At 36.5% G+C, this 24,632-nt stretch overlaps 1 protein-coding gene across 3 annotated transcripts in view; it reads right to left on the minus strand.

The window, feature by feature from the left end:
• APOOL (apolipoprotein O like) overlaps positions 1 to 24,632 on the minus strand; it is a 111,147-nt gene that overhangs the window by 49,370 nt on the left and 37,145 nt on the right. For all 3 annotated transcript variants that reach the window (XM_008700617.2, XM_040630291.1, XM_040630299.1), the window contains exons 3-5: positions 4,968 to 5,087; positions 3,698 to 3,752; positions 1,473 to 1,571 (exon numbers count right to left, since the gene is read on the minus strand). In XM_008700617.2, coding sequence (XP_008698839.2) covers positions 1,473 to 1,571; positions 3,698 to 3,752; positions 4,968 to 5,087 — 274 coding nt within the window. The remainder of the gene's footprint in view (positions 1 to 1,472; positions 1,572 to 3,697; positions 3,753 to 4,967; positions 5,088 to 24,632) is intronic.

The following is a 24,632-nucleotide window of genomic DNA, read 5'->3' on the forward strand; positions in this document are numbered from 1 at the left end:
TGTGTGTGTGTGTGTGTATCTGATATCTATATAGCTATATATATCTATATATCTGAAAACTATAAATGTAATTTATAATCTATATATATCAATCACAGAGTATGACTCAACCTTAAGAAAGAATGAAATCTTGCCATTTGCAAGGACATGGATGGAGAGTATTATGCTTAGTGAAATATGTTAGAGAAAGATAAATACCATGTGATTTCACTCATATGTGGAATTTAAGAATCAAAACAAATGAGCAAAGGCAATAAAAGAGAATGTCAAATCAAGAAAGAGCCTCTTAACTACAGAGAACAAACTGACAGTTACCAGAGAGGAGGCGAATGGAGAGATGGGTTAAATAGATGATGGGGATTAAGAAGTTTATTTGTTGTACTGAGCACCGGGTGTTGTATGAAACTGTTGAGTCACTGAATTGTACACCTGAAACTAGTATTATACTACATATTAACTAACTGGATTTTAAATTTAAAAAATCTTTTAAAAATTAAGTTATCTAAAAGATGACAAACAACATAATAAATTATAATTTTAAAAGGAATAGCTATATATTTTTGAATTTTATTTTAAATATCATACAGAAAACTGATCTATAGTTCTATCAGTTTTAACACATGTATAGTCATGTAACCACCAGTACAATCAGGATATGGAACAGTTCTATCACTGTTAAAAAAAAAAATCTCATGTTACCTCCTTATAGTCACACCTTCCCACTTCCAACTCCTGGAAACTACTGACCTGTTTTTTGTGTGGTTTTTTTGGTTACTACAGTTTTGTCTTTTTGAGAAAGTTATATGAATAGAATCACAGAATATATAACTCTTTTAGACTGGCTTCTTTATGCCAGATTCATCAAGATTGTTGCACGTGTCAATGGTTTATTCCCTTTACTCGTGAGCATAATTCCTTTGTTTGGATGTGCCACAGTTTAGTTTACTCTTGAAAGACATTTAGGTTGTTTCCAGCTTTTGGTAATTATAAATAGAGTTACCATAAACATTTATGTATGGATTTTTCATTTTACTGGGTAAATACCCAGGAGTGCGATCACTTGGTCTCATGATAACAGCATGTTTAACTTTATAAGAGAAACAGTCAAATTGTTTTCTTGAATGGCTGTACCATTCTGTACTCCCACCAGCAGTTTATAGCCATTCTTGACTATACTTGGCATGGTCAGCCTTTTTAATTTTAGATATTCTAATATGTGTGTAGTAATATGTCACTGTGATTTTCATTTGCATTTACCTAATAACTAATGATGTTAAACATCTTGAAATAGCTATAGTTTTAAAGCACAGTTAAGTCTTTATAAAAGTAAACATGCTGTAACATAGAATTTAAAAATTTTCACAGTACCCTATCCTAATAATATTCAATAAAGGATATGAGGTTTTCCCTTGACAGTAAAATTCAAAATATAATGGCATTGAAAGAAAAAAATGTATTTTTTAAAAACCTACCTTTTCTTGCTGAAACCAAGCCTGCCAATCCTGAAACTGTAATCACTCCAAGTTTTGGAAGAAAATCTCGAGGTGGATTCTTCAGATAGATATATGCATCTTTTAAGAAATAAGTTAAAAATTAATATAAATGACTTACAATTATGCATTCTATATATGACACAGAAATGCTAAAGAGATTTGCTAAGATAGTAGAAGATGGTTTAAACACTCTTCAAAGAAGCTACAAAAATAATGATTTGAGCAGTGAATGAAAAAGCTAGTTAAAATAGTTACTTGCTACAAAATAAAATCTTCCTTCCACAGCTGATTTAAGAATTGTTTTCTTTGGGGCGCCTGGGTGGCTCAGTCGTTAAGCGTCTGCCTTCAGCTCAGGGCGTGATCCTGGCGTTCTGGGATCGAGCCCCACATCAGGCTCCTCCACTGGGAGCCTGCTTCTTCCTCTCCCACTCCCCCTGCTTGTGTTCCCTCTCTCGCTGGCTGTCTCTATCTCTGTCAAATGAATAAATAAAATCTTTTAAAATAAAAAATAAAAAAAAATTAAAAAAAATTGTTTTCTTAATACAGGTAATTATTACTATTCAATGAAATATGATGCTAGAGTTCATACCTTAGCATGGATTACTATAAAGTAAATGATTATGTATGTATTCATCTCTCTAATGGAAATACTTCTGGACTTACCTGTTCAAACTATGACAGGATCCAGTAGGAACAGAAATACTTTATTAAGGAACTTTGAATAACTGACTAGGGATACATGTAGCTTGTAGACCCTGCTTGCCACTACTCCCCAGTACCCAGAGCAGCCATTGCTCTTGGTTAAAACCAATGATCAGGAGAAGTGAGCCTAGACCAAAAGTAGATGAAGAGTGGGCACAAGTCTAGATTTCTTGGCTTTTTATATATTTAAATTACTTCTGTTTCCATGCAGCCCAAAAAACAGACTCTTTTTTTTTAAAGATTTTATTTATTTATTTGACAGAGAGAGGGAGAGAGAGAGAGAACAATCAGGGGAAATGGCAAGCAGAGGGAGAGGGAAAAACAGCCTCCTGCTGAGCAAGGAGCCCGATGCGAGGCTCGATCCCAGGACCCTGGGATCATGACCTGGGCTGAAGGCAGCCAATTAACCAACTGAGTCACCCAGGTGCCCCAAAACAGACTCTTCTATCACAGTTAATTAATCGCAATCACTTATTTAATCATATTCCTTAAGACTGATGAGGAATATGATTTGGAATTAATTCCTATATACCTTAAGTAATGATAATACATTATAGGTCATCAACATCATGGAGACATTTAAAATTTTAGCTGATCTTTCTGTCTCCCATACACAATTATTTTAACAACTGGCTTAGGCCAAGATGGACCACATCTTCTTTATCCAGTCAAGATAAATCTACTGTCAAATACCATTATCAAACTAAAGAATCAAATAAAATTGCCTTCCAACATTAGCTCAAATATTCTAGAGTGACTAATTGGTATTAGTGTTTCCTAGCAACAGATAGCAAAATTCTATGTATTTTAACATTAAATAGCACCTATTTAAATTAATTGATAACAATGAGACATGTTTCTAATTTATGCTTTGAGTATATAATATGGGCTTTGCAGCTAAACAGACCTCAGTTTGAGTCCAGGAGCTGCCACTTACTAGCTATGTGACCTCAGCAACCTACTTTACCTTTCTAAACCTCAGTTTCCTTATCCGTAAAAAGGGGATAATTATAGGGACACCTGGTTGGCTCAGACACTTGGGTGTCCGACTCTTGGTTTCAGCTTGGGTCATGATCTCAGGGTTGTGAGATCTAAGCCCATGTCGGGCCCTGTGCTCAATACAAAGTCTGCTTGTCCCTCTTCCTCTGCCTCTCCCCTGCTTGTGCTCACATTCATGCTCGCACTCTTTCTTCCTCAAATCAATAAATAAAATCTTGAAAAAAAGGGAATAATTATACCAACACTCATAGAACTGGTATAGAAGTTAAATTAGATAAATTGTGTAAAATGCTTATCATAGTGCCACAGCATATAATAATTGCTTAATAAATGATAGGTACTATTACTTTGGTATTGTTATCATGAAGTGCTATACAGAGTATCTTCTCAGTTGGTAAAACATGATAATGAATAACTTACTACCTTTATTTTTCTCACATTTAAACCCTGCAAATTAAAAAGACAATAGAACATTTCTAACTATGGATGGTTCACTCACCTACCTTTTCCAAACTGTACCGTGTCCATTATTCCATTTTTCACAAACACATAAACACCCTAAGCAAAAAGAAAAAAAAAGGATACCTGCATTTTTGAAGATGTTGATAATTAAATAAAATAGTCCAAATCTCTGAGACCATATTAAAATGTTGAGTTGGCATTGCACTCAAATCTAAATCTAACTTTGCTATTATTCACATGAAAATACTTGTTAAAATTAACTTCTTTTCATATCTTCCTATTCATTCTGTTTAACACAGATAATACTTGTTTACTATTTTCCTCATTTAAACAAGTAAAGTAATGCCTATAGTCAGAGCATCTCACAGATAATTTAATGCAGAAATACAAAGATTTATTATCTTGTTTTATAAAGGCTTAGAAAAATGAATGGAATTTAAATAAATCATGGATGTAGGTGTATTTCAGCTTAGAAACAACATCTGATTAATAAAGATGTGGTAGCAACAACATAATGATTTGTGAAGAAAGTAATAACGACAAACTCTAAAGAAAGTACTTCATCCTCTCCTTTTTCTTAGTGTGCATCAGAATGGGAAAAAAAATCTAATAAGACATTTATCTCAGGGTAGAAATCATCCTACACAGACTAGTGTTTATATTATTTTTACATAGGAATATAAATTCTCTACAAATTAAGATTATATTAACCCATTGAAGTGATAAAAGTTTTAAATCAAGTTTGCTCTTTCACCTATTTCTAACTAATTTATTAGTAAAGAACGACTGAGAAATAATTTGAGAACTTCTTGTAAATAGCCAAACAACTATACCTGAAAAATAACATAAATGCTTACTTAACTATCTTAATCTATGCAGCAGTGGTATAGTAGACTAAATATTACTAAATATGGCCACGAATTTTTTGCCGGTACTCATATTGAGAGGTGGCATCTAATTCCACTCCCTTTAAAACTGAGTTGGCTTTTGTGGTTTAACAATAGAATGCTGTAGAAATAACTTTCTTGGACATCTGATGATAAATGAGAAGCTTAGTAAATTCTGCCAAGGGCCTCTTATAAGAGCCCAGAACTGCTTGTGTAAGTTACCTGACTATGCTTAGATCACCATGCCTGATAGGCCACATGTAGATGCTTTAGTCAATATTCCTAGCTGAGCCCAGCCTTCTGGCTACCTGTGACAAGGTACTAAAGATGAGTAACCTCTGTCAATACCAAATGTAACAAAAGAATCACCTGTCTGAACAAATCAGAAATCTCCAACATTAAACTACTATTAGAACTCACTTACCTTGCACCAGCCAATGTAACGACCAGTTGTAGTGCGGATGGATGCAAAGCCCATTTGTAAATGACCAGGCTGCTCTTCAACATATTTAGACCGCAGAGGTGGTGCAGTATATATGGGGAGCTAGAGGCAAAAAAAAGTTCTTGTTAAAAATATAAAATAGCTGGACTTCCTTTTTTAGGAGTATAGCAGAAGAGAAGTCATAAACCTTCCTGCTAAAAGCAACTAAATATGCTGATAAAATATTTTTAAAAACACCTTAAATGGGAGGAATGATCCAGTAAGCTGTTTATAAAGACTGTTCAGAAGCCTAGATTTAAAAAAAGACAGAAATGCAGAGATAAACAATAAAGCCAGCTTTTACCTTGTCATCATTTGCTTTAAAATAGATGGTTCATAGAATATGAAATCAGGAAACAAAACCTAGAAAAAACAATCTACAAATATAATGTAATCCCTATCAAAATAATAATAACATTTTTTTTACTGAACTAGAACAAATTATCCTAAAATTTGTATGGAACCACAAGACCCCAAATAGCTAAAGAAATCTTGATAAAGATAAATAAAACTGGAGGTATCACAATCCAGTTTTCAAGTTATATTACAAAGCTGTAGTATTCAAAACAGAGTATACTGACAGAAATCTGGACACATAGATCAAAGGAACAGATAGGAAATCCAGAAATAAGCCCACAAATTATATAGTCCATTAATTTCCAACCAAGAGACAGAATATGCAATGGAAAAAAGAGAATCTCTTCAACAAATGGTGTTGGGAAAACTGGACAGCAACATGAGAAAGAATGAAATTGGACCACTCTCTTACACAATACACAAAAATGAATTCAAAATGAATTAAAAACCTAAATGTGAAACCATAAAAATCCTAGAAGAGAACAGAGGCAGTAACTTCTCTGACATCAGCTATAGCAACATCTTTCTAGATATGTCTCCTGAGGCAAGGGAAATAAAAGCAAAAATAAACTTTTGGGACTAATCAAAATAAAAAGCTTTTGCACAACAAAGGAAACCATCAACAAAACTAAAAGGCAATCTACTGAATGGGAGAAGATATTTGCAAATGATATATCTGATAAAGTGTTAGTATCTAAAATATGTAAAAAACTTCTAAAAATCAATACCCAAAAAATAAACAATCCAGTTGAAAAACGCACATAAGACATGAACAGACATCTCACCAAAGAAGACATACAGATGGCCAACTGACATATAAAAAGAGGCTCAATATCACTCATCATCAGGGAAAAGCAAATCAAAATCCCAATGAGATATCAACTCACACCTGTCAGAATGGCTAAAATAAAAAACGTAATGGAAGACAAGTGTTGTTGAGGATGTGGAAAAGAAGGAACTCTTGTGAACTGCTGGTGGGAATGAAAATTGGTGCAGCCTCTGTGGAAAATAGTCTGGAGGTCCCTCAAAAAGGTAAAAATAGTACTAGGCTATGCTTCTGTAATTGCACTACTGGGTACTTATTCAAAAAATACAAAAACACTAATTCAAAGAGATACATACACCCCTATGTTTATTGCAACATTATTTACAATTGCCACATTATGGAATTAGCCCGCATGTCCATGGATAGATGAATGGATAAAGATGTGATACACACACACACACACACACACACACACAGGAATATTATTTAGTCATAAAAAGAATGAAATCTTGCCATTTGCAAGGATATGATTGGAGGTAGAGAGTATAATGCTAAGGGAAATAATTTGGTTAGAGAAAGATAAATAAGATTTCACTCATATGTGGAATAAAAGAAACAGAAGGAATAGTAAAGGAAAACAAAAGAGAAAAAGAAGGTCTCTTAAATTATAAATAACAAACTGATAGTTACCAGATAAGAGGTGGGTGGGGAGATGGGTAAAGTAAGTGATGGGGATTAAATACTACACTTACAATGAGCACTTGAGCAAGGTACTGAATTGTTGAATCGGTATACTGTATACCTAAAATGAATATAACAGCATATGTTAACTATACTGGAAATAAAATTAAAAAGTTAATAGAAAAAGAACTCAATTGGTAAGTTAGACTGGATACAGTTATTGAGAGATTTAGTGAACTGGTAAATCTGAAGAAACTATGCAAAGAAATTAAAAAAGTGAAAGAGATACGTAAGATAGGATGAAAAGAGAGAGGCAGAGATAATATTTAAATAGAATGGCAAAGATTTTTCCAGAACTAAACACTTGAGAGATTCAAAAATCCAACATATCCCAAGTAGGATAAAGAAAAAATAAACCACAACTGGATATATAAAACTTCATAATGCCAATAACAAAGAAGGAATCTTAAAAAAAAAAAAAAAAGCAGGAGAATAGAACCATCAAAGGAATAAATATTAGATAAAATTTTGACTTCTCCATAATAACAATGCCAAGATAATATCTTCAACGTGCCAAAAGCAAGTAATGCAACTGGAAATTATATATTCAATAAAATACCTTTGTTTCAAAAATGAGGGAGCATTAGGGACTCATTCAGACAGATAAAACCCAAGATACTCTGCAACCAATAACCCTCATTAGGCAGTTTATTTATTTACTTACTTGATCATGCTTATTTACTTACTAGATCACTGGTTTATTATTAAGCATATAACTCAGAAACAGCCAAATGGAAGAGGTGCATAGGTCTAGGTGTGGGGAAAGGGAATGTAGCTTCCATGCCCTCTCCAGAGGCACCATTCTCCCCACATATCCATATGTTGAATGTGGAAGCTCTTCAAACCACATCTTTTTGGATTGTTTTATAATAATAATTTTTTATTATATTATGTTAGTCACCATATACTGCATCCTTAGTTTTTGATGTAGGGTTCCATAATTCATTATTTGCGTATAACACCCAGTGCTCCATGCAATATGTGCCTTCCTTAATACCCATCACCGGCCTATCCCATTCCCCTACCCCCCTCCCCTCTGAAGCCCTCAGTTTGTGTCCCAGAGTCCATAGTCTCTCATGCTTCATTCCCCCTTCTGTTTACTCCCCCTTCATTCTTCCCTTCCTTTAAAACAAAAACTTTACAAGAGACAAACAAGGACAGTATATAATAATAAAGGAGACATAGTTAAAATGTCCATGCTACCCAGAGCAATCTACACTTTCAATGCTATCCCGATCAAAATACCAATGACATTTTTCAAAGAACTGGAACAAACAGCCCTTAAATTTGTGTGGAACCAGAAAAGGCCCCGAATCGCCAAGGAATTGTTGAAAAGGAAAAACAAAGCTGGGGGCATCCCTGTGCTGGATTTCGAGCTGTACTACAAAGCTGTGATCACAAAGACAGCATGGTACTGGCACAAAAACAGATGCATAGACCAATGGAACAGAATAGAGAACCCAGAAATAGACCCTCGGCTCTTTGGGCAACTAATCTTTGACAAAGCAGGAAAAACATCCAGTGGAAAAAAGACAGTCTCTTCAATAAATGGTGCTGGGAAAATTGGACAGCTACATGCAAAAGAATGAAACTTGACCACTCTTTCACACCATGCACAAAGATAAACTCCAAATGGATGAAAGACCTCGATGTGAGACAGGAATCCATCAAAATCCTAGAGGAGAGCATAGGCAGCAACCTCTTTGACATCAGCCACAGCAACTTTTTTCATGACACATCTCCAAAGGCAAGAGAAACAAAAGAAAAAATGAACTTATGGGACTTAAACAAGATAAAAAGCTTCTGCACAGCCAAGGAAACAGTCAAAAAAACTGAGACACAGACCAAGGAATGGGAGAAGATATTTGCAAATGACACTACAGATAAGACTGGTATCCAATATCTACAAAGAACTTCTCAAACTCAATACACAAGAAACAAATAAATCATAAAATGGGCAGAAGATATGAATAGACACTTTTCCAATGAAGACATACAAATGGCTAACAGACACATGAAAAAATGTTCAACATCATTAGCCATCAGGGAAATTCAAATCAAAACCACACTGAGATACCACCTTACGCCAGTTAGAATGGCAAAAATTAACAAGGCAAGAAACAACAATTGTTGGAGAGGATGTGGAGAAAGGGCATCCCTCCTACATTGTTGGTGGGAATGCAAGTTGGTACAGCCACTCTGGAAAACAGTGTGGAGGTCCCTTAAAACGTTAAAAATTGAGCTACCCTATGATCCAGCAATTGCACTACTGGGTATTTACCCCAAGATACAGACGTAGGGAAGAGAAGGGCCATATGCACCCCAATGTTCATAGCAGCATTGTCCACAATAGCTAAATTGTGGAAGGAGCTGAGATGCCCTTCTACAGATGACTGGATTGAGAAGATGTGGTCCATATATACAATGGAGTATTACTCAGCTATCAGAAAGAACGAGTTCTCAACATTTGCTGCAACACGGACGGCACTGGAGGAGATAATGCTAAGTGAAATAAGTCAAGCAGAGAAAGACAATTATCATATGGTTTCACTCATCTATGGAACGTAAGAAGTAGGAAGATCAGTAGGAGAAGAAAAGGATAAAGAAAGGGGGGGTAGTCAGAAGTCGGAATGAAGCATGACAGACTATGGACTCTGAGAAACAAACTGAGGGCTTCAGAGGGGAGGGGAGTGGGGGAATGGGATAGGCTGGTGATGGGTAGTAAGGAGGGCACGTATTACATGGTGCACTGGGTGTTATATGCAACTAATGAATCATGGAACCTTACATCAAAAACCAGGGATGTACTGTATGGTGACTAACATAATGTAATAAAAAAATATTATTATAAAAAAAAAAACAAAAAGAAACTAACAACAACAAAAAAAGACAACACACAATAGAGAGGGATCTCACAAGTCCAGTGTTTATCCAGGAGGAGTGAAGGGTTGGTAGCCCACATCAGGCACCCCAATCACTGGGATCTACACCACAGAGATGAGCCCCCAAACGTCTACCATTTTAGAAAACCAAGGTGCTAACACCCAAAGGACCTGAAGCACTACAGGAAACTGAGATTCTGTTTTTAAAGGGTTTCTTGAGGCGCCTGGGTGGCTCAGTTGGCTGAGTGTCCGACTCTTGTTTTCGGCTCAGGATTGTGGGATCAAGCCCCTCCATGCTCAGTGGGGAGTCTGATTGAGATTCTCTCTCTTCCTCTCCCTCTGCCCCTCCCCCTGGCATGCTTTCTCTAAAATAAATTAATAAATCTTTAAAAAAATAAAATAAAGGGCTTTTCTTACTCAACCTGAGATCCAGTGAGAAAACAGTAGTTTGAGAGCACCCAGATTCTATGTAAAGGAGAATTACTTGCCTACCTAAAAGCATCTGATGGAGAGGCAGAGGACCATTGAAAATCTCCTCAGAGACAGAGGTGCTGGAAGACACTAATTTTGTACTCTCCACCCACTCTGATAGCACAGGTGGGTGAGCTGAGACATGGCACCCTCCCACTGACTTGGTAAGACAGGTAGGTAAGAATGGTTGAGGCACTACCCTGCCACCTGACTGAAGGCAGAAAGTGTCAGTGGTTGCAGCACTACCTTACTCCTGGCTGGGGCAGCCTAGCACAGTCAAAGCACTTTCCCACTCCCTAGATGAAGTCAGTAAACATGGACAGTGTGTCAATCCCCTCTTCCCTGGCTGGGGCTGGCAAATAAAAGCAGTCATGGCATTTTCCTACAGACAAAGCACTCTCCCATTGTATTCCTGAAGTCCATAAGCTTGGTAGTCAAAACATTTTCCCTGTTGCCTTTTTAAAGCCAGTGAACATGCCCAACCCCCTACACTCTCCAGCTGCCTCGCTAAAGCCAGTGGGCATACACAGTTCACAGAGAGGACACAAAACACAAGGAGTCTTGATCATCTGGGCTTGGTGGCCAAGGGGGCTGGCTTTCCGGAGTACTATGGAAATGTAAAAGTTGGAAAGATAGTCCCTGGCAGGTGTCCAATCCAGGGCACTGCACAGACAGGAGAGTGAAACACAACCCCAGTCTTCCTATAAAACAGGTCTATATACTTAGCCTGGAGCTTCAGTCTAGGGACAGGCTTTAGGTTTCCCATAAATCTAGAGGCTAATGAGGCATTTCCAGGAACATAAGCAGGGAGATGCCATCCTTGTACACCCCTTTAGTTTTGAGGAGCTCTCCCAGACAGGAATTTACAATTCATCTGGAGCCCCAATTTTGGCAAGTATCACCCTGGGGATACCTCGAGATCTCATGATCTGGAGAAGAGAAATTAAAATTGTGGCTCCGCAAAACTATAAATACTTGTATGCTTTCAAAGGTGCTGCCTGAAGTCTAGCTTCAAATCAGGCTGAAACTATGTGATAAATGAGATTCCTCCACTTGGAACAATGACAGGTCTTTGCACACCCTCACAGTGGGAAGATATCAAGCATAAATCAGGTAATCTAAACAAAACCACAAAGTTTTGAGAGACTACCAAGAGGTAGGGCAAGTTTGAATAAGAAGTATCATCAACTACGTAAGGTCACAACTTCAAGATTAAGAAAGGCATATGTTTTGCCTAATATATACGATCAAAAAAAATGAGAAAGTCAAGCAAAATGAGAAAACAGAGAAATATGTTCCAAATGAAGGAACAAGACAAAACCTCAGAAAAATAATCCTAATGGTACAAAGATAAGTAATCTACCTGATAAATAATTCAAAGTAATGGTAATAAACATGTTTACCAAACTAGGGGGAAAAAAGAAGGAATGAACACAATGAGAATGTCAACAAAGATACAGAAAATATAAGAAAGTACCAAACTAAAGTCACATAGCTGAAAAATATAATAACTGAACTGAAAAATACACCACAGGGGTTCAACAGCAGACTGGATGAAGCAGAATGGATCACTGAGCTAGAATACAGAGCAACGGAACTCACCCAAACAGAGCAGGAAAAAGAAAAAAGAACTGGGGAAGAAAAAAAAGATAACTAGGGATGCCTGGGTGGCTCAGCTGGTTAAGCATCTGCCTTTAGCTCAGGTCATGATCTCAGGGTCCTAGGACCTAGGACCGAGTCCCACATCGGGCTCCTTGCTCAGCAGGGAGGCTGCTTCTCCCTTTGCCTGCCACTCCCCCTGCTTGCGCTCGCTGACAAATAAATAAATAAAATCTTTAAAAAAAAAAAAGAAAGACAACTTAAGGGACCTGTGAGGCACTATCAAGAAAAATAACATTGGCACTATAGGGGTAACAGAAGAGAGAAAGGGGCAGTAAACCTATTTAATGAAATAATGGCTAAAAACTCCCCTAACCTGGGAAAAGAAACAGAGATGCAGGTCCTAGAAGTACAGAACATTACAAACAAGATAAACCCAAACAGAGACACATCAAGGAACATTATAACCAAAATGTCAAAAGTTAAAGAGAGAATCTTCCAAGCAGCAAGAGAAAAACAAATTGCTATGTACAAGGGAAATCCCATAAGGCTACCAGCAGATTTCTCAGCAGAAACTGCAAGCCAAAAAAGTAGTGATAGAACATCTTTGAATTCCTGAAAAGAAAATTCTTCTAGGAATACCGGCAAGGTTATCATTTAAAACTAAAGAAGTTCCAAATAAGAAAAGCTAAAGAAGTTCACAACTAATAATCCAGCCTTACAAGAAATGTTAGAAAGACAATGTTAACCTGAAAAGAAGTAACACTAATTAATAACAAGAAAACATGAAGCTAAAAATATCACTAGAAAAGGTAACTGTATAATGAAGGAAGTGGATTAATCACATAAAGATACTATAAAGGTTAAAAGGCAAAAGCAGTAAAATTAATTAAAACTGCTATAATTAGTTCACAAACACATAAAATGACATCAAAAACATAAAATGTGGAAGGGGAGTAAAAATGTAGTTTTGGAATATATTCAAATTTAAGTTGCTATCAGCTTACAATACACTGTTTTAGATATATATGTATATATGTGTGTATATATATATATATATATATATATATATAGATGATATATATGAACCTCACAGAAAAACAAAAAATTTATAGTAAATACACAAAAGAAAATGAGAAATGAATCTAAACATAACACTAAAGGAATTCATCAAACCACAAGGGAAGAGAGAAAGAGAAGAAGAAAGGAACAGAGAAGAACTATAAAAATAGCCAGAAAACAATTAACATAATCCTATCAATGATTACTTTAAATGTAAATGAACGAAATTCTCCAATCAAAAGTCGTTAAGTGGCTGAACAGATAAAAGTACAGGACACACTTAAATACTACCTATAAGAGACTCACTTCAGAAGTAAGGACATAAACAGACTAACAGTGAAGGGATGGAAAAATATTCCATTCAAATAGAAACAACAACAAAAAAGGTACACTCTTATCAAACAAAACAGACTTTAAAACAAAGACTGTAATAAAAAAACAAAGAGAGGTGCTATACAAAATAAAGGGGTCAATCCAGCAGGAAGATGTAACATTTATAAATATAGATGCACCCACCACAGGAGCACCAAAATACAGAAAGGAAATATTACCAGACCTAAAGTGATAAACTTGACAGCAATACAATAATAGTAGGGGATTTTAATAGTACACTTATATCAATGAATAGATCATTTATAGAGAAAATCAGTAAGGAAACATTGGCCTTAAAGGACACAGTAGACCAGGTGGACTTAATAGATATACACAGAACATTCCATTCCAAAGCAGCAGAATACACATTCTTTTCAAGTGCATGTGGAACATTCTCCAGGACAGATCACATGTTAGGCTACAAAAGAAGTCTCAAACAATGCAAGAAGAATGAAATCATATCAAGCATGTTTTCCAACCTTATGGTATGAAACTAGAAGTCAACTACAAGAAGAAAACCAGAAAAACTATAAAAGGGTGGAGATGAAACAATATGTTACTAAAAAACTACTGGCTCATAGTTACTGGTAACAGAAGAAATCAAGAGAGAAATAACATAATATATAGAGACAAATGAAAATAAAATATGATATACCAAAATCTAAGCCAAGGAGCAAAAGCTGTTCTAAAAAGTCGAGTTTATAGCAATACAGGCCTACCTCAAGAAACTAGAAAAATCTCAAATAAACAATACAACTTTTCACCTGAATGAACTATAAAAAGAAGAACAAAGCCCAAAGTTAGAAGGAAGGAAATTATAAAGATCAGCATGGAAATAAATGAAGAGACTAAGAAGACAATACAAGATCAAAGAAACTAGGAGCCAATTCTTTGAGAAGATAAACAAAATTGACAAATCTTTAGCTAGACTCACAAATAAAGATGGGGGGAGCTTAAAAAATCAAATCAGAAATAAAAGAGTAGTTACAACTGGTACTACAGAAATACAAAACATCAAATAAGAGTACTGTGAAAAATTATATTCCAACAAATTGGAAAATTTAGACTAAATAAATTCATAGAAACACTCAATTTTCGAAGACTGATTCATGAAGAAACAGGGAATCTGAATACATATATTACCACTATGGAGCCTGAGTCAGTAATCAGAAAACTCCCAACAAACAAAAGTCCAGCAGCAAACAGCTTTACTGATAAATTCTACCAAATATTCAAAGAAGATTTAATATGTATCCTCAAAATCTTCCAAAGAATTGAAGATAAGGAAACACTTCCAAACTCATTTTATGAGGCCAGCATTACTGATATCAAAACTAGTTCTGTTGATCTGCTCTACTGTGCTCCTGGTTTCTAATTCATTGATCTTTGCTCTAATCTTGATCAACTGCTTTCTCGTGTGTGGATTAGGCCTGTTCCTCTGTTGCTGTTCCAGCTTCTTGAGGTGAGAATATAAAAACTGCATTTTAGATTTTTCTATTCTTTTGAGCGAGGCTCGGATGGCTATGTATTTTCCCCTTAGGACTGCCTTTGCAGTGTCCCATAGGTTTTGGACCATTGTGTTTTCATTCTCGTTGGGCTCCATAAATTGTTTAAATTGATTTTTGATTTCCTGGTTTATCGAATCATTCTTGAGCAGGATGGTTCTTAGTCTCCAAGTGTTTGAGTTTCTTCCAAATTTTTCCTTGTGGTTAAGTTCCAATTCCAAAGCGTTGTGGTCTGAGAATATGCAGGGAATAATTTCAGTCTTTTGGTATCAGTTGAGACCTGTTGTGACCCAGAACATGGTCTATTCTTGAGAATGTTCCATGGGCATTAGAATAGAATAAGTAGCACCCCAATGTTCATAGCAGCATTGTCCACAATAGCTAAATTGTGGAAGGAGCTGAGATGCCCTTCAACAGATGACTGGATTAAGAAGTTGTGGCCCATATATACAATGGAATATTACTCAGCTATCAAAAAGAACAAGTTCTCATCATTTGCTGCAACATGGACAGCACTGGAGGAGATAATGCTAAGTGAAATAAGTCAAGCAGAGAAACACAATTATCATATGGTTTCTCTCATCTATGGAACATAAGAACTAGGAAGATCAGTAGGAGAAGAAAGGGATAAAGAAAGGGGGAATGAAGCATGAGAGACTATGGACTCTGAGAAACAAACTGAGGGCTTCAGAGGGGAGGGGGGTGGGGGAATGGGATAGGCTGGTGATGGGTAGTAAGGAGGGCACGTATTGCATGGTGCACTGGGTGTTATACGCAACTAATGAATCATCGAACTTTACATAAAAAACCAGGAATGTACCGTATGGTGACTAACATAATAAATATTAAAAAAAAAAAAAGACAAGGACACTGAAAAAAACAAAACAAAACAAAACAAAACAAAATAGGCCAATATCCCTAATGAACACAGATGCAAAAATCCTCAACAACACATTATCAAACCAAGTTCAATGATATATTAAGAAGATCATACATTATGATCAAGTCATTTACTTCAGGAAGGCAAGGATATTCAACATCTGCAAATCAATCAACATGATATATCATGTTAACAAAATGAAACATAAAAACCACATGATCATCTCAATAGGTACAGAAAATACATTTGACAAAACTAAAGATCTATTTATGACAAAAACTCTAAATAATGTCGGTAAAGAGTGAACATATTTCAGCATATCAAAAGCCATATATGACAAACTCACAGGTAATCAATGATAAAAACTAAAAGCTTTTTGTCTAAGACAACAAATAAGATAAGGATGCCACTATTTCCACCTTTATGCAGCACAGTATTGGACATTTAGTCACAGCAATAAGGCAAGAAAAAAAAAAGGCATCCAAACTGGCAAGGAAGAAGGAAAACTGTCATTATATACAGATGGCAGGATACTATAATATATGGAACACCCTGAAGACTCTACCAAAATATTGTTAGAACTAATGCATGAATTCAGTAAAGCTGCAGAATACAAAATCAATATACAGTAATCTATTGTTTCTAAACACTAATAACTATCACAAAGAGAAATCAAGAAAAAAGTCCCATTTACAATCACATATAAAAAGGAAAATAACAAGGAATGAATTTTTCAAGGGAGGTAAAAGACCAGTACAATGAAAACTACAAGACACTAATTAAAAAATTGAAGACACAAAAAATGGAAATATATTCCATGCTCCTGGATTTGAAAAGTTAGTATTAAAAATGTCCATACAACCCAAGGCAATTCACAAATTCAGGGCAATCCCTATCAAAATTCCAATGGCATTTTTCACAGAAAAAGAACAAATAATCCTGAAATGTATATGAAACCACAAAAGACCTTGAAGCCAAAACAATCTTGAGAAAGAACAAAGGCCATAGACTGTACCTGATTGCAAACTATACTACGAAGCTATAGTAATGAAAACAGTACAGTATTGTCAAAAAACAGACATAGAGATTAACAGAACAGATTCAAGAAATAAACCTACCCATTTATGGTCAATTTATGAAAAAGGAAGGAAGAACATACAATATGGAAAGGACAGTCTCTTCAGTAAATGGTGCTGGGAAAAACTGGACAGCTACACAGAAAACACTGAAATGGTGGGGAAAAAAATAGAAGCTATGGAGCCAAACATTTTAATTTGCATCACAATGTTAATTTTGCATGTTTTGGATCCTCCACTGAAGATCTGGCTTAGAAAAGTCGAGAGAAGCTTTTGGGAAGATGGCAATTTAGAAGGATCCTGAGCTCACCTTGTCCTGTGGACACACTGGGATAACAGCTACATCAGTGCAACTAACTCTGACAAAGACTCAAAAACTTGGCAAAACAGAATTTCCAGAGTTAACCACAGAAAACAGAACACATCAAAAATGGCAGAAGGAGCAGAGACATGGTTGGGAATCAAACCCCCAGTGAGAATAACCACAAATGGGAGGGACATCACAAGTACAAAGAGACAAGAGGATTAGACCCCACACCAGGCAGCCAAGGCATAAGAGACTGGCACTGGGAAGAGGAGTCCTCACAATATTTGGCTTTGAAAACCAGTGGAGCTTAATTTTCTGAGTTTTTATAACCAGTTGTATTTAACCCCAAGTACTTAAAAATCTGGGAGAGGCAAACAGCTATAGGAAACTGAGTCCTCACCCTTAAAGAGCCAGCATAACAAATAACCCAGATAAGTTCAGCATAGAAGCTGCAGGTTTAAGCTCCTGGTGTATACAGGAAAATTTATTTACTCATCTCAGAACATGGACTGAAAGGACAGGGATCTTTAGGAGACTTCTCTAAGAACAAAAGAGATGACAGGTACCATTTCTCCCATACCACACCCCCAAGCCTACACAGCAGGACATATGTAAGAACTAGTGTAAATAATTTCCACCTATCTTGCCAGCACCGCATGCCTTGTGTTCTTCTGTGAATCTTCTCAATCCAACACAGGCCACTCAGCAGATATCCCTCCAAAGTGGCTCCTGCCCCAACATACCCTGCAACCAACCTATGCAGAGACTTGTGCCACTACAAAGTAACTTGTGCCCTGGGGAGAGGGGAAAGATAACAACAAACACAAGTGTGGCTGCAGTTCCAGCAGCTGATCCTTATACCTAGCAGCACAGAAAGAATATCCTGCTAAACACTGTGACTGCAGCCATGGCAGAAATACTGGAGGCAAGCTTCTGGTCTGACTACCCACACTGCCCACCAACAAAAGCCTCTTCGAAGACAAGGCAGGGAGAGCACACAGCAGGTTGGTGTGACTGCATTCCTGGCAGATGGCCTAGGGAAAGCATCTGATTTGACTGATACTTCTCAACTACAAGACCATGGTGGTCCCAAACTGACCCCTTAACTGTACAGGGACCAAACCCTGTATGGTACACCAATAACAAGTAAAGTGGACCATTGGAGTTGGCTGACTGAAGGCAAATATGGCTCAGTCACAACAGTACGGCACATGCACAACACAAAGGAGATACCCAGAAGTATCTTGTTCTGGTGAACAAGGAGGATTGTGCTACAGGACATCACAGAACCTCTTCTTCATAGAGCAACTATTTTCAAGATCAGGAGCCACAACTGACTTTCCTAATAAACAGAAACAAATACAGATAACTAGACAGAATTTGGGGAAAAATAAATATGTTGCAAATGAAAGCATACAAAATAACAGCAAAATACCTCAATGAAATGGAGCTAATCAAGATACCTGATAATGAATTCAAAATAATGGTCAAAAAGATACTTGCTTGAGACAAGAGAGGAAAATTTCAGTAAGACTTTCAAAAAGAAGACAGAAAATACAAAAAGAACCAATCGTAGATGAAGAATTCAACAACTGAAATTAAAAATACAGTAGAGGGAATCCATAGATTACAGGAGGCAGAAGAATGGATCATCAAGCAAGAAGACAGAGTAATGGAAAATAACAAAGCTGACAGGAAAAAGAAAAAAGAATAATAAAAAATGAGAATAGGTTAGGGGAACTCAGTGACATCATCTTGCCTAATAGCATTCACATTAGAGGGATCCCAGAAACAGAAGAGAGAGAAGGGGGTAGAAAATTTATCTGAAGAAATAACAGTTGAAAACTTCCCTAATCTGGGGAAGTAAATAGACATCCATTACCAAGAGACACAGAGAGCTGTACCACAGCATCAACCCAAGACGGTACACACCAACACACATAATAATACAAATGGCAAAAAAGTACTAATAAAGAGAGAATTTTTAAAGCAGCAAGAGAAAAGAGTTACATACAAAAGAAACCCCTTCAGGCTATCAGCTGATTTTTGAGCAAAAATGTTGCACTCTAGAAGGGGGGGGCATAATATATTCAAACTGCTGAAAGTAAAAAACCGAACACCAAGAAAACTCTATTCAGCAAGGCTATCATTCAGAATAGAAGGAGAGATGAAGAGTTTCCCAGACAAACAAAAGTTTGTCACTAAACCAGTCTTTCAAGAAATATGTTAAAGAGAATTCTTCCAGTGGCAAGAAAAGGTCATAATGAGGGGTAAGAAAATTAGAAAAGGAAACAATTTCACAGGCAAATGCAAACATATAATAAAAGTAGCAGATTAATCATGTGTAAAACCAGTATGGAGGTTAAATCACAAAAGCAGTAAAATCAATTATATCTATAAATATTACTCAAGGGGTTCACATAATAAAAGCATGTAAATTATAAAATCACATACATAAAACGTGGTCGGGGGAGTAAAAATTTACTGCTTTTAGAATGTTAAAATTTAAGTGACCATCAACTTAATATAGATTGCTATAAACATATGATGTTATATGTGAATCTAATGGTATCCACAAATCAAAAACCTATAACAGATACACAAAAACAAAAAGAAAGGAATCCAAGCATAACACTAAAGAAAGACATCAAACCAAAAGGGAAGAGAGCAAGAGAAAAAATAAACTGAGAAAAATTACAATAGCAATCATTAAAAAAAGTATAAAATGGCAGTAAGTACATACCTATAAAAAATTACCTTGAATGCAAATGGATTAAATGCTCCAATCAAAAGACATAGGGTGACTAAATGGACAAAAATGCAAGACCCATCAATATGCTGCCTAGAAGAGACTACCTTCAGACTGAAAGACACATGCATATTTAAAGTAAAAGTATGGAAAAACATTTATCATGCAAATGCTAATGACAAGGATGGTGGGGTAGCACTATTTATACCAGACAAAATAGACGTTAAAACAAAGACTAACAAGCAGGGAGGCATGACAGCTGAAGAGCAGGAGACCTCATTTCATCTGGTCCACTGAATTTAGCTAGATATGTATCAAATCATTCTGAACACCTATGAATTCAACCTGAAATTTAAGAAAAGAATTGCTGGAATTCTACAAATAGAACAGTGACCCTTTTTGCAAGGTAGGAGGTACAGAGAAGTGAATCTGAGGGAATATATTGGAAGATAAATGCGGGGGTAGGGAGCCTCCATAAACCAGCTACTGTAAAGTAATACAGCCCCAAAGCACAAAATCGGAACCTTTAGAAGTCTGCACGAGTGAGAGACATCCCTGCCCGAAAGGCGCTCAGATGGCGAAGCAGGACAGAATACTAGGTGGGACACTGTGGTCTCATGACTCCTGGGGTCACAGAAAGAATGGGGGTGCTTGAGTCAGGAGAGTTCCCAAGAATTGGAGAGGGGAAATGGCTATGGTCAGGGAGCCTGGGAGAGGGCTCTCAACTAGGTTTATCACAAACTGTGAACCGTGGCAGGATCGCTGACCTAGCTTTATGGAGGAGCCCTGCAAGCAGCAGGACCACAGTGACACTCCTCCCTCCCAGAGGAGCAGTGGCATGGCTGCAGACCTCAGGCATCTGCTGAGTCTGGCAAACGCAAAAGTGAAGACTGCTTTTCCCTGAGTGTTTACTTAGTGTTTATCTTTCAGCTCCAGGACTGGAGATCAGAGCCCTTGCAATTTTTATTTTCATCCTATAAAGCGACCTGGAAAGCCTTCAGGGAACAAAAGCCACACAGAGCAACACGGAGCAAGTTACACTGAGCCTGGCCTACAAGCAAGGGACGGCACAACTACACCCAGGCAAAGACACCTGAGAATCAGCACAGCGGCCTCTCCCCCAGATCAGCTGAACATTAGGGGAATACCAGGTTTACCAAGCACACAGAACTGCAAAACCCCAGCACTAGGGGAAAACAGTATATAAAAGTAGAGGTTTTTTCTCATGATTCGTTTATCTTTCAGTTTAAATTTTCCTTTTCCATTTTTCTTTTTTTTCCATTTTCAACTAGTTTCTTATTTTATCAACACTTTGCTTTTAAGTATTTTTAACTTTCATTTTTACATTTATATTTTACAGATAGATTCTTCATTTTTGGCTTCCTTTCACTGTATTCAATTTTCTTTTTGTATATATCTAAGTTTCACTTTCTCTACAATTTTGGGATTTAGTGTCTTCTAACAAACAGACCAACCATACCCAGGACCAAATAGATGACCATGTTTTGACGGTCTGAGAGATTATATTCTCTCTCTCCCCCTTCTTTTCTTTTCTTTTCTTTTCTTTTCTTTTCTTTCTAACCTCCTAGGATTTGTCTAGTGTGTATTTCATTTAGGTCGTGGTTGTTATTTTTGATTTTGCTATCTCATTCATCCATTCTTCTCTGGACAAAATAACTAGAAGGAGGAATTCACAACAAAAGAAAGAACCAGAGGTAATACTCTCTGCCACAGCTCAAACTGATATGGATATAAATAAAATGTCAGAGCGGAAATTCAGGATAACAATGATAAAGTTACTAGCTGGATTTGAAAAAAAGCATAAAAGACACTAGAGAATGCCTTAGTGCAGAAATAAAATCTAATCAGGCCTAACTGAAAAATGCTTTAACTGAGAAGCAGTCTAAATTGGATGCTTTAACAGCTAGGGTAAATGAGGCAGAAGAGAGAGTAAGTAACATAGGAGAAAAGTTGATGAAAAGGGAGGAAGGTGAGGAAAAGAGAGAAAAACAACTAATGGACCATGGGGGGAGGCTTTGAGAAATCAGTGATACGATAAAGCGAAACACTACATCAAAAACTAAGGATATACTGTATGGTGACTAACATAACATAATAAAAAATTATTATAAAAAAAAGAATGCAGTATCTGTGAAGTGCAATAAAATGAAGCACAATAAAAAAAACAATATTAGAATTTTTGGGGTCCCAGAGGAAGAAGAAAGAGAGAGAGAGAGAGAGAGAGAGAGAGAGCAGACAGAAGGTACATCTGGGCAAATCATAGCTGAGAACTTCCTTAATCTGGAGAAGGAATCAGGCATTGAAGTCCTGGAGGCAGAGAGAACACCCCACAAAAGCAATAAAAATAAACACCCTGACATGACATAGTGAAGTTTATAAATTTCAGAGATAAAGAGAAAATCCTGAAAGCAGGTCAAGAAAAGAAGCTTCTTAACCTACAATGATAAAAAAAAAAACAGGACAATCTACAGAAACAGGGACTTTACATGTATTACAATGGTATTAAATTCATATCTGTGAATAGTTACTCTGAAAGTGAATGGACTAAATGCTCTAATCAGAAGACACAGAGTATCAGATTGGATAAAAACATGAGACCCATCAATATGTCATGTACAAGAGATTCACTGTACACCTAAACACATATCCAGATGGAAAGTGAGTGGGTGAAGAACCATTTATCATGCCAGTGGACATGTAAAGAAAGCTGGGGTAGCAATCCTCATATCAGACAAATTAGATTTTAAATCAAAGACTAGTAAGGGATGAAGAGGGACACTACATCATACTTAAAGGGTCTATCCAACAAGAAGATCTAACAATTGTAAATACCTTTGCTCCTAATTTGTGAGAAGCCAATTAATAAGCAACATAAAGAAACACACTGATAAGAATACATTAATAATAGAAGACTTCAACACCCCACTCACACAGCAATGGACAGATCATCTAAGCAGATCAATAAGAAAACAAGGGTTCTGAATAACACACTGGACCAGATGGACTTCACAGATCTACAGAGAGTATTCCATCCTAAAGCAACAGAACATACATTCTTCTCAAGTGCACATGGAAACTTCTCCAGAATAGGTCACATATTGGGTCACAAAACAGGCCTCAAATGGTACCAAAAGACTGGGATTATTCCATGCATATTTTCAGAAGACAATGCTTTGAATCTTGAATTCAATCACAAGAAGAAATTTGGAAGGAACTCAAACACTTGAAGGTTAAAGAGCATCCTAATGAAGAATGAATGGGTCAACCAAGAAATTAAAGAATTAAAAAAAAATCATGGAAACAAATGAAAATGAAAACACAACTGTTCAAAAACTTTTGGATACACCAAAGCTGGTCCTAAGAGGGAAGTAAATAGCAATACAAGCTTTTCTCAAAAAATTACAAAATTAGCCATCAGGGAAATACAGATCAAAACCACAATGAAATACCACCTCATATCAGTCAGAATGGCTAAAATGAACAACTCAGGAAACAACAAATGTTGGTGAGGATGTGGAGAAAGGGGAACGAACCCTCCTATACTGCTGGTGAGAATGCAAGCTGGTACAGCCACTGTGATAAGCAGTACGGAACTTTCTCAAGAAGTTAAAAATAAAGCTCTCCTACAAATCAGTAATTGCACTACTAGGTATTTACCCAAAAGGTAGAAATAGAGGGATCCAAAGGGGCACCTGCACCCCAATGTTCATAGCAGCAATGTTCTGAATAGCCAAACTTTGGAAAGAGCCAAGATGTCCACTGACAGATGAATGGATAACAAAGATGTGGTATATATATACAATGGTATATTACTCAGCCATGAGAAAGGATGAAGACTTACCATTTACAGTGATGTGGATGGAACTAGAGGGTCTTATGCTGAGAAATAAGCCGATCAGAGAAAGATAATTAACATACAGTTTCACTCAAATGTGGAATATATGAAAAAGCACAAAGGATCATAAGGGAAAGGAGGCAAAACTGAATGGGAAGTCATCAGAGAGGAAGAAAAATCATGAGAGACTCTTAACTACAGGAAACACAACTGAGGGTTGCTAGAGGGAAGGTGGGTGGGTGGATGGGGTAACTGGGTGATGGATATTAAGGAGGGTACGTGATTTGATAAGCACTGGGTGTTATACACAACTGATGAATTACTGAACAGTACATCTGAGTTGGCTAACTTAATATAAATAAATAACAAAGACTCACAAGAGACAAAAAAAGGGACTCTACATAATGACAAAGAGAATAATCCAATAAAAGGATACAACAATTATAAATATTTATGCAGCCAACATGGGAACACCTACATACATAATGCAGTACTAACAGACATAAAGGAAGAAACTAACAGTAATATAAAAATAGTAGGGAACTTTAACACCCCACTTATATCAGTGGATAGGTCATTCAGTCAGAGAATCAACAAAGCAACAGTGGCTTTGAATGACACATTGGACCACATGGATTTAACGGATACAGTCAGAATATTCCATCCAAAAATAGTACTCATCCTTTTCAAGTATACATGGATCATTCTCTAGAACAGATTACATGTTAGGCCACAAAACAAGTCACAATAAATTAAAAAGAAGTGAAATTACATCATGCATCTTTTCCAAGCACAATGGTATGAAACTAGAATCAATCACAAGAAAAAAACTGGAAAGAATACAAATACATGGAGGGTAAGTAACATGCTACTAAACAATGAATGTGTCAACCAAGAAATCAAGGAAGAAATAAAAAAATACATAGAGACAAATATAAATGAAAACACAATGATCCAAAAAGTTTATCATGCAGAAAAAGCCATT

The sequence above is a fragment of the Ursus maritimus genome (genome assembly GCF_017311325.1).
Source record: "Ursus maritimus isolate PB19 chromosome X unlocalized genomic scaffold, ASM1731132v1 scaffold_X1, whole genome shotgun sequence".
Lineage (NCBI taxonomy): Eukaryota > Metazoa > Chordata > Mammalia > Carnivora > Ursidae > Ursus > Ursus maritimus.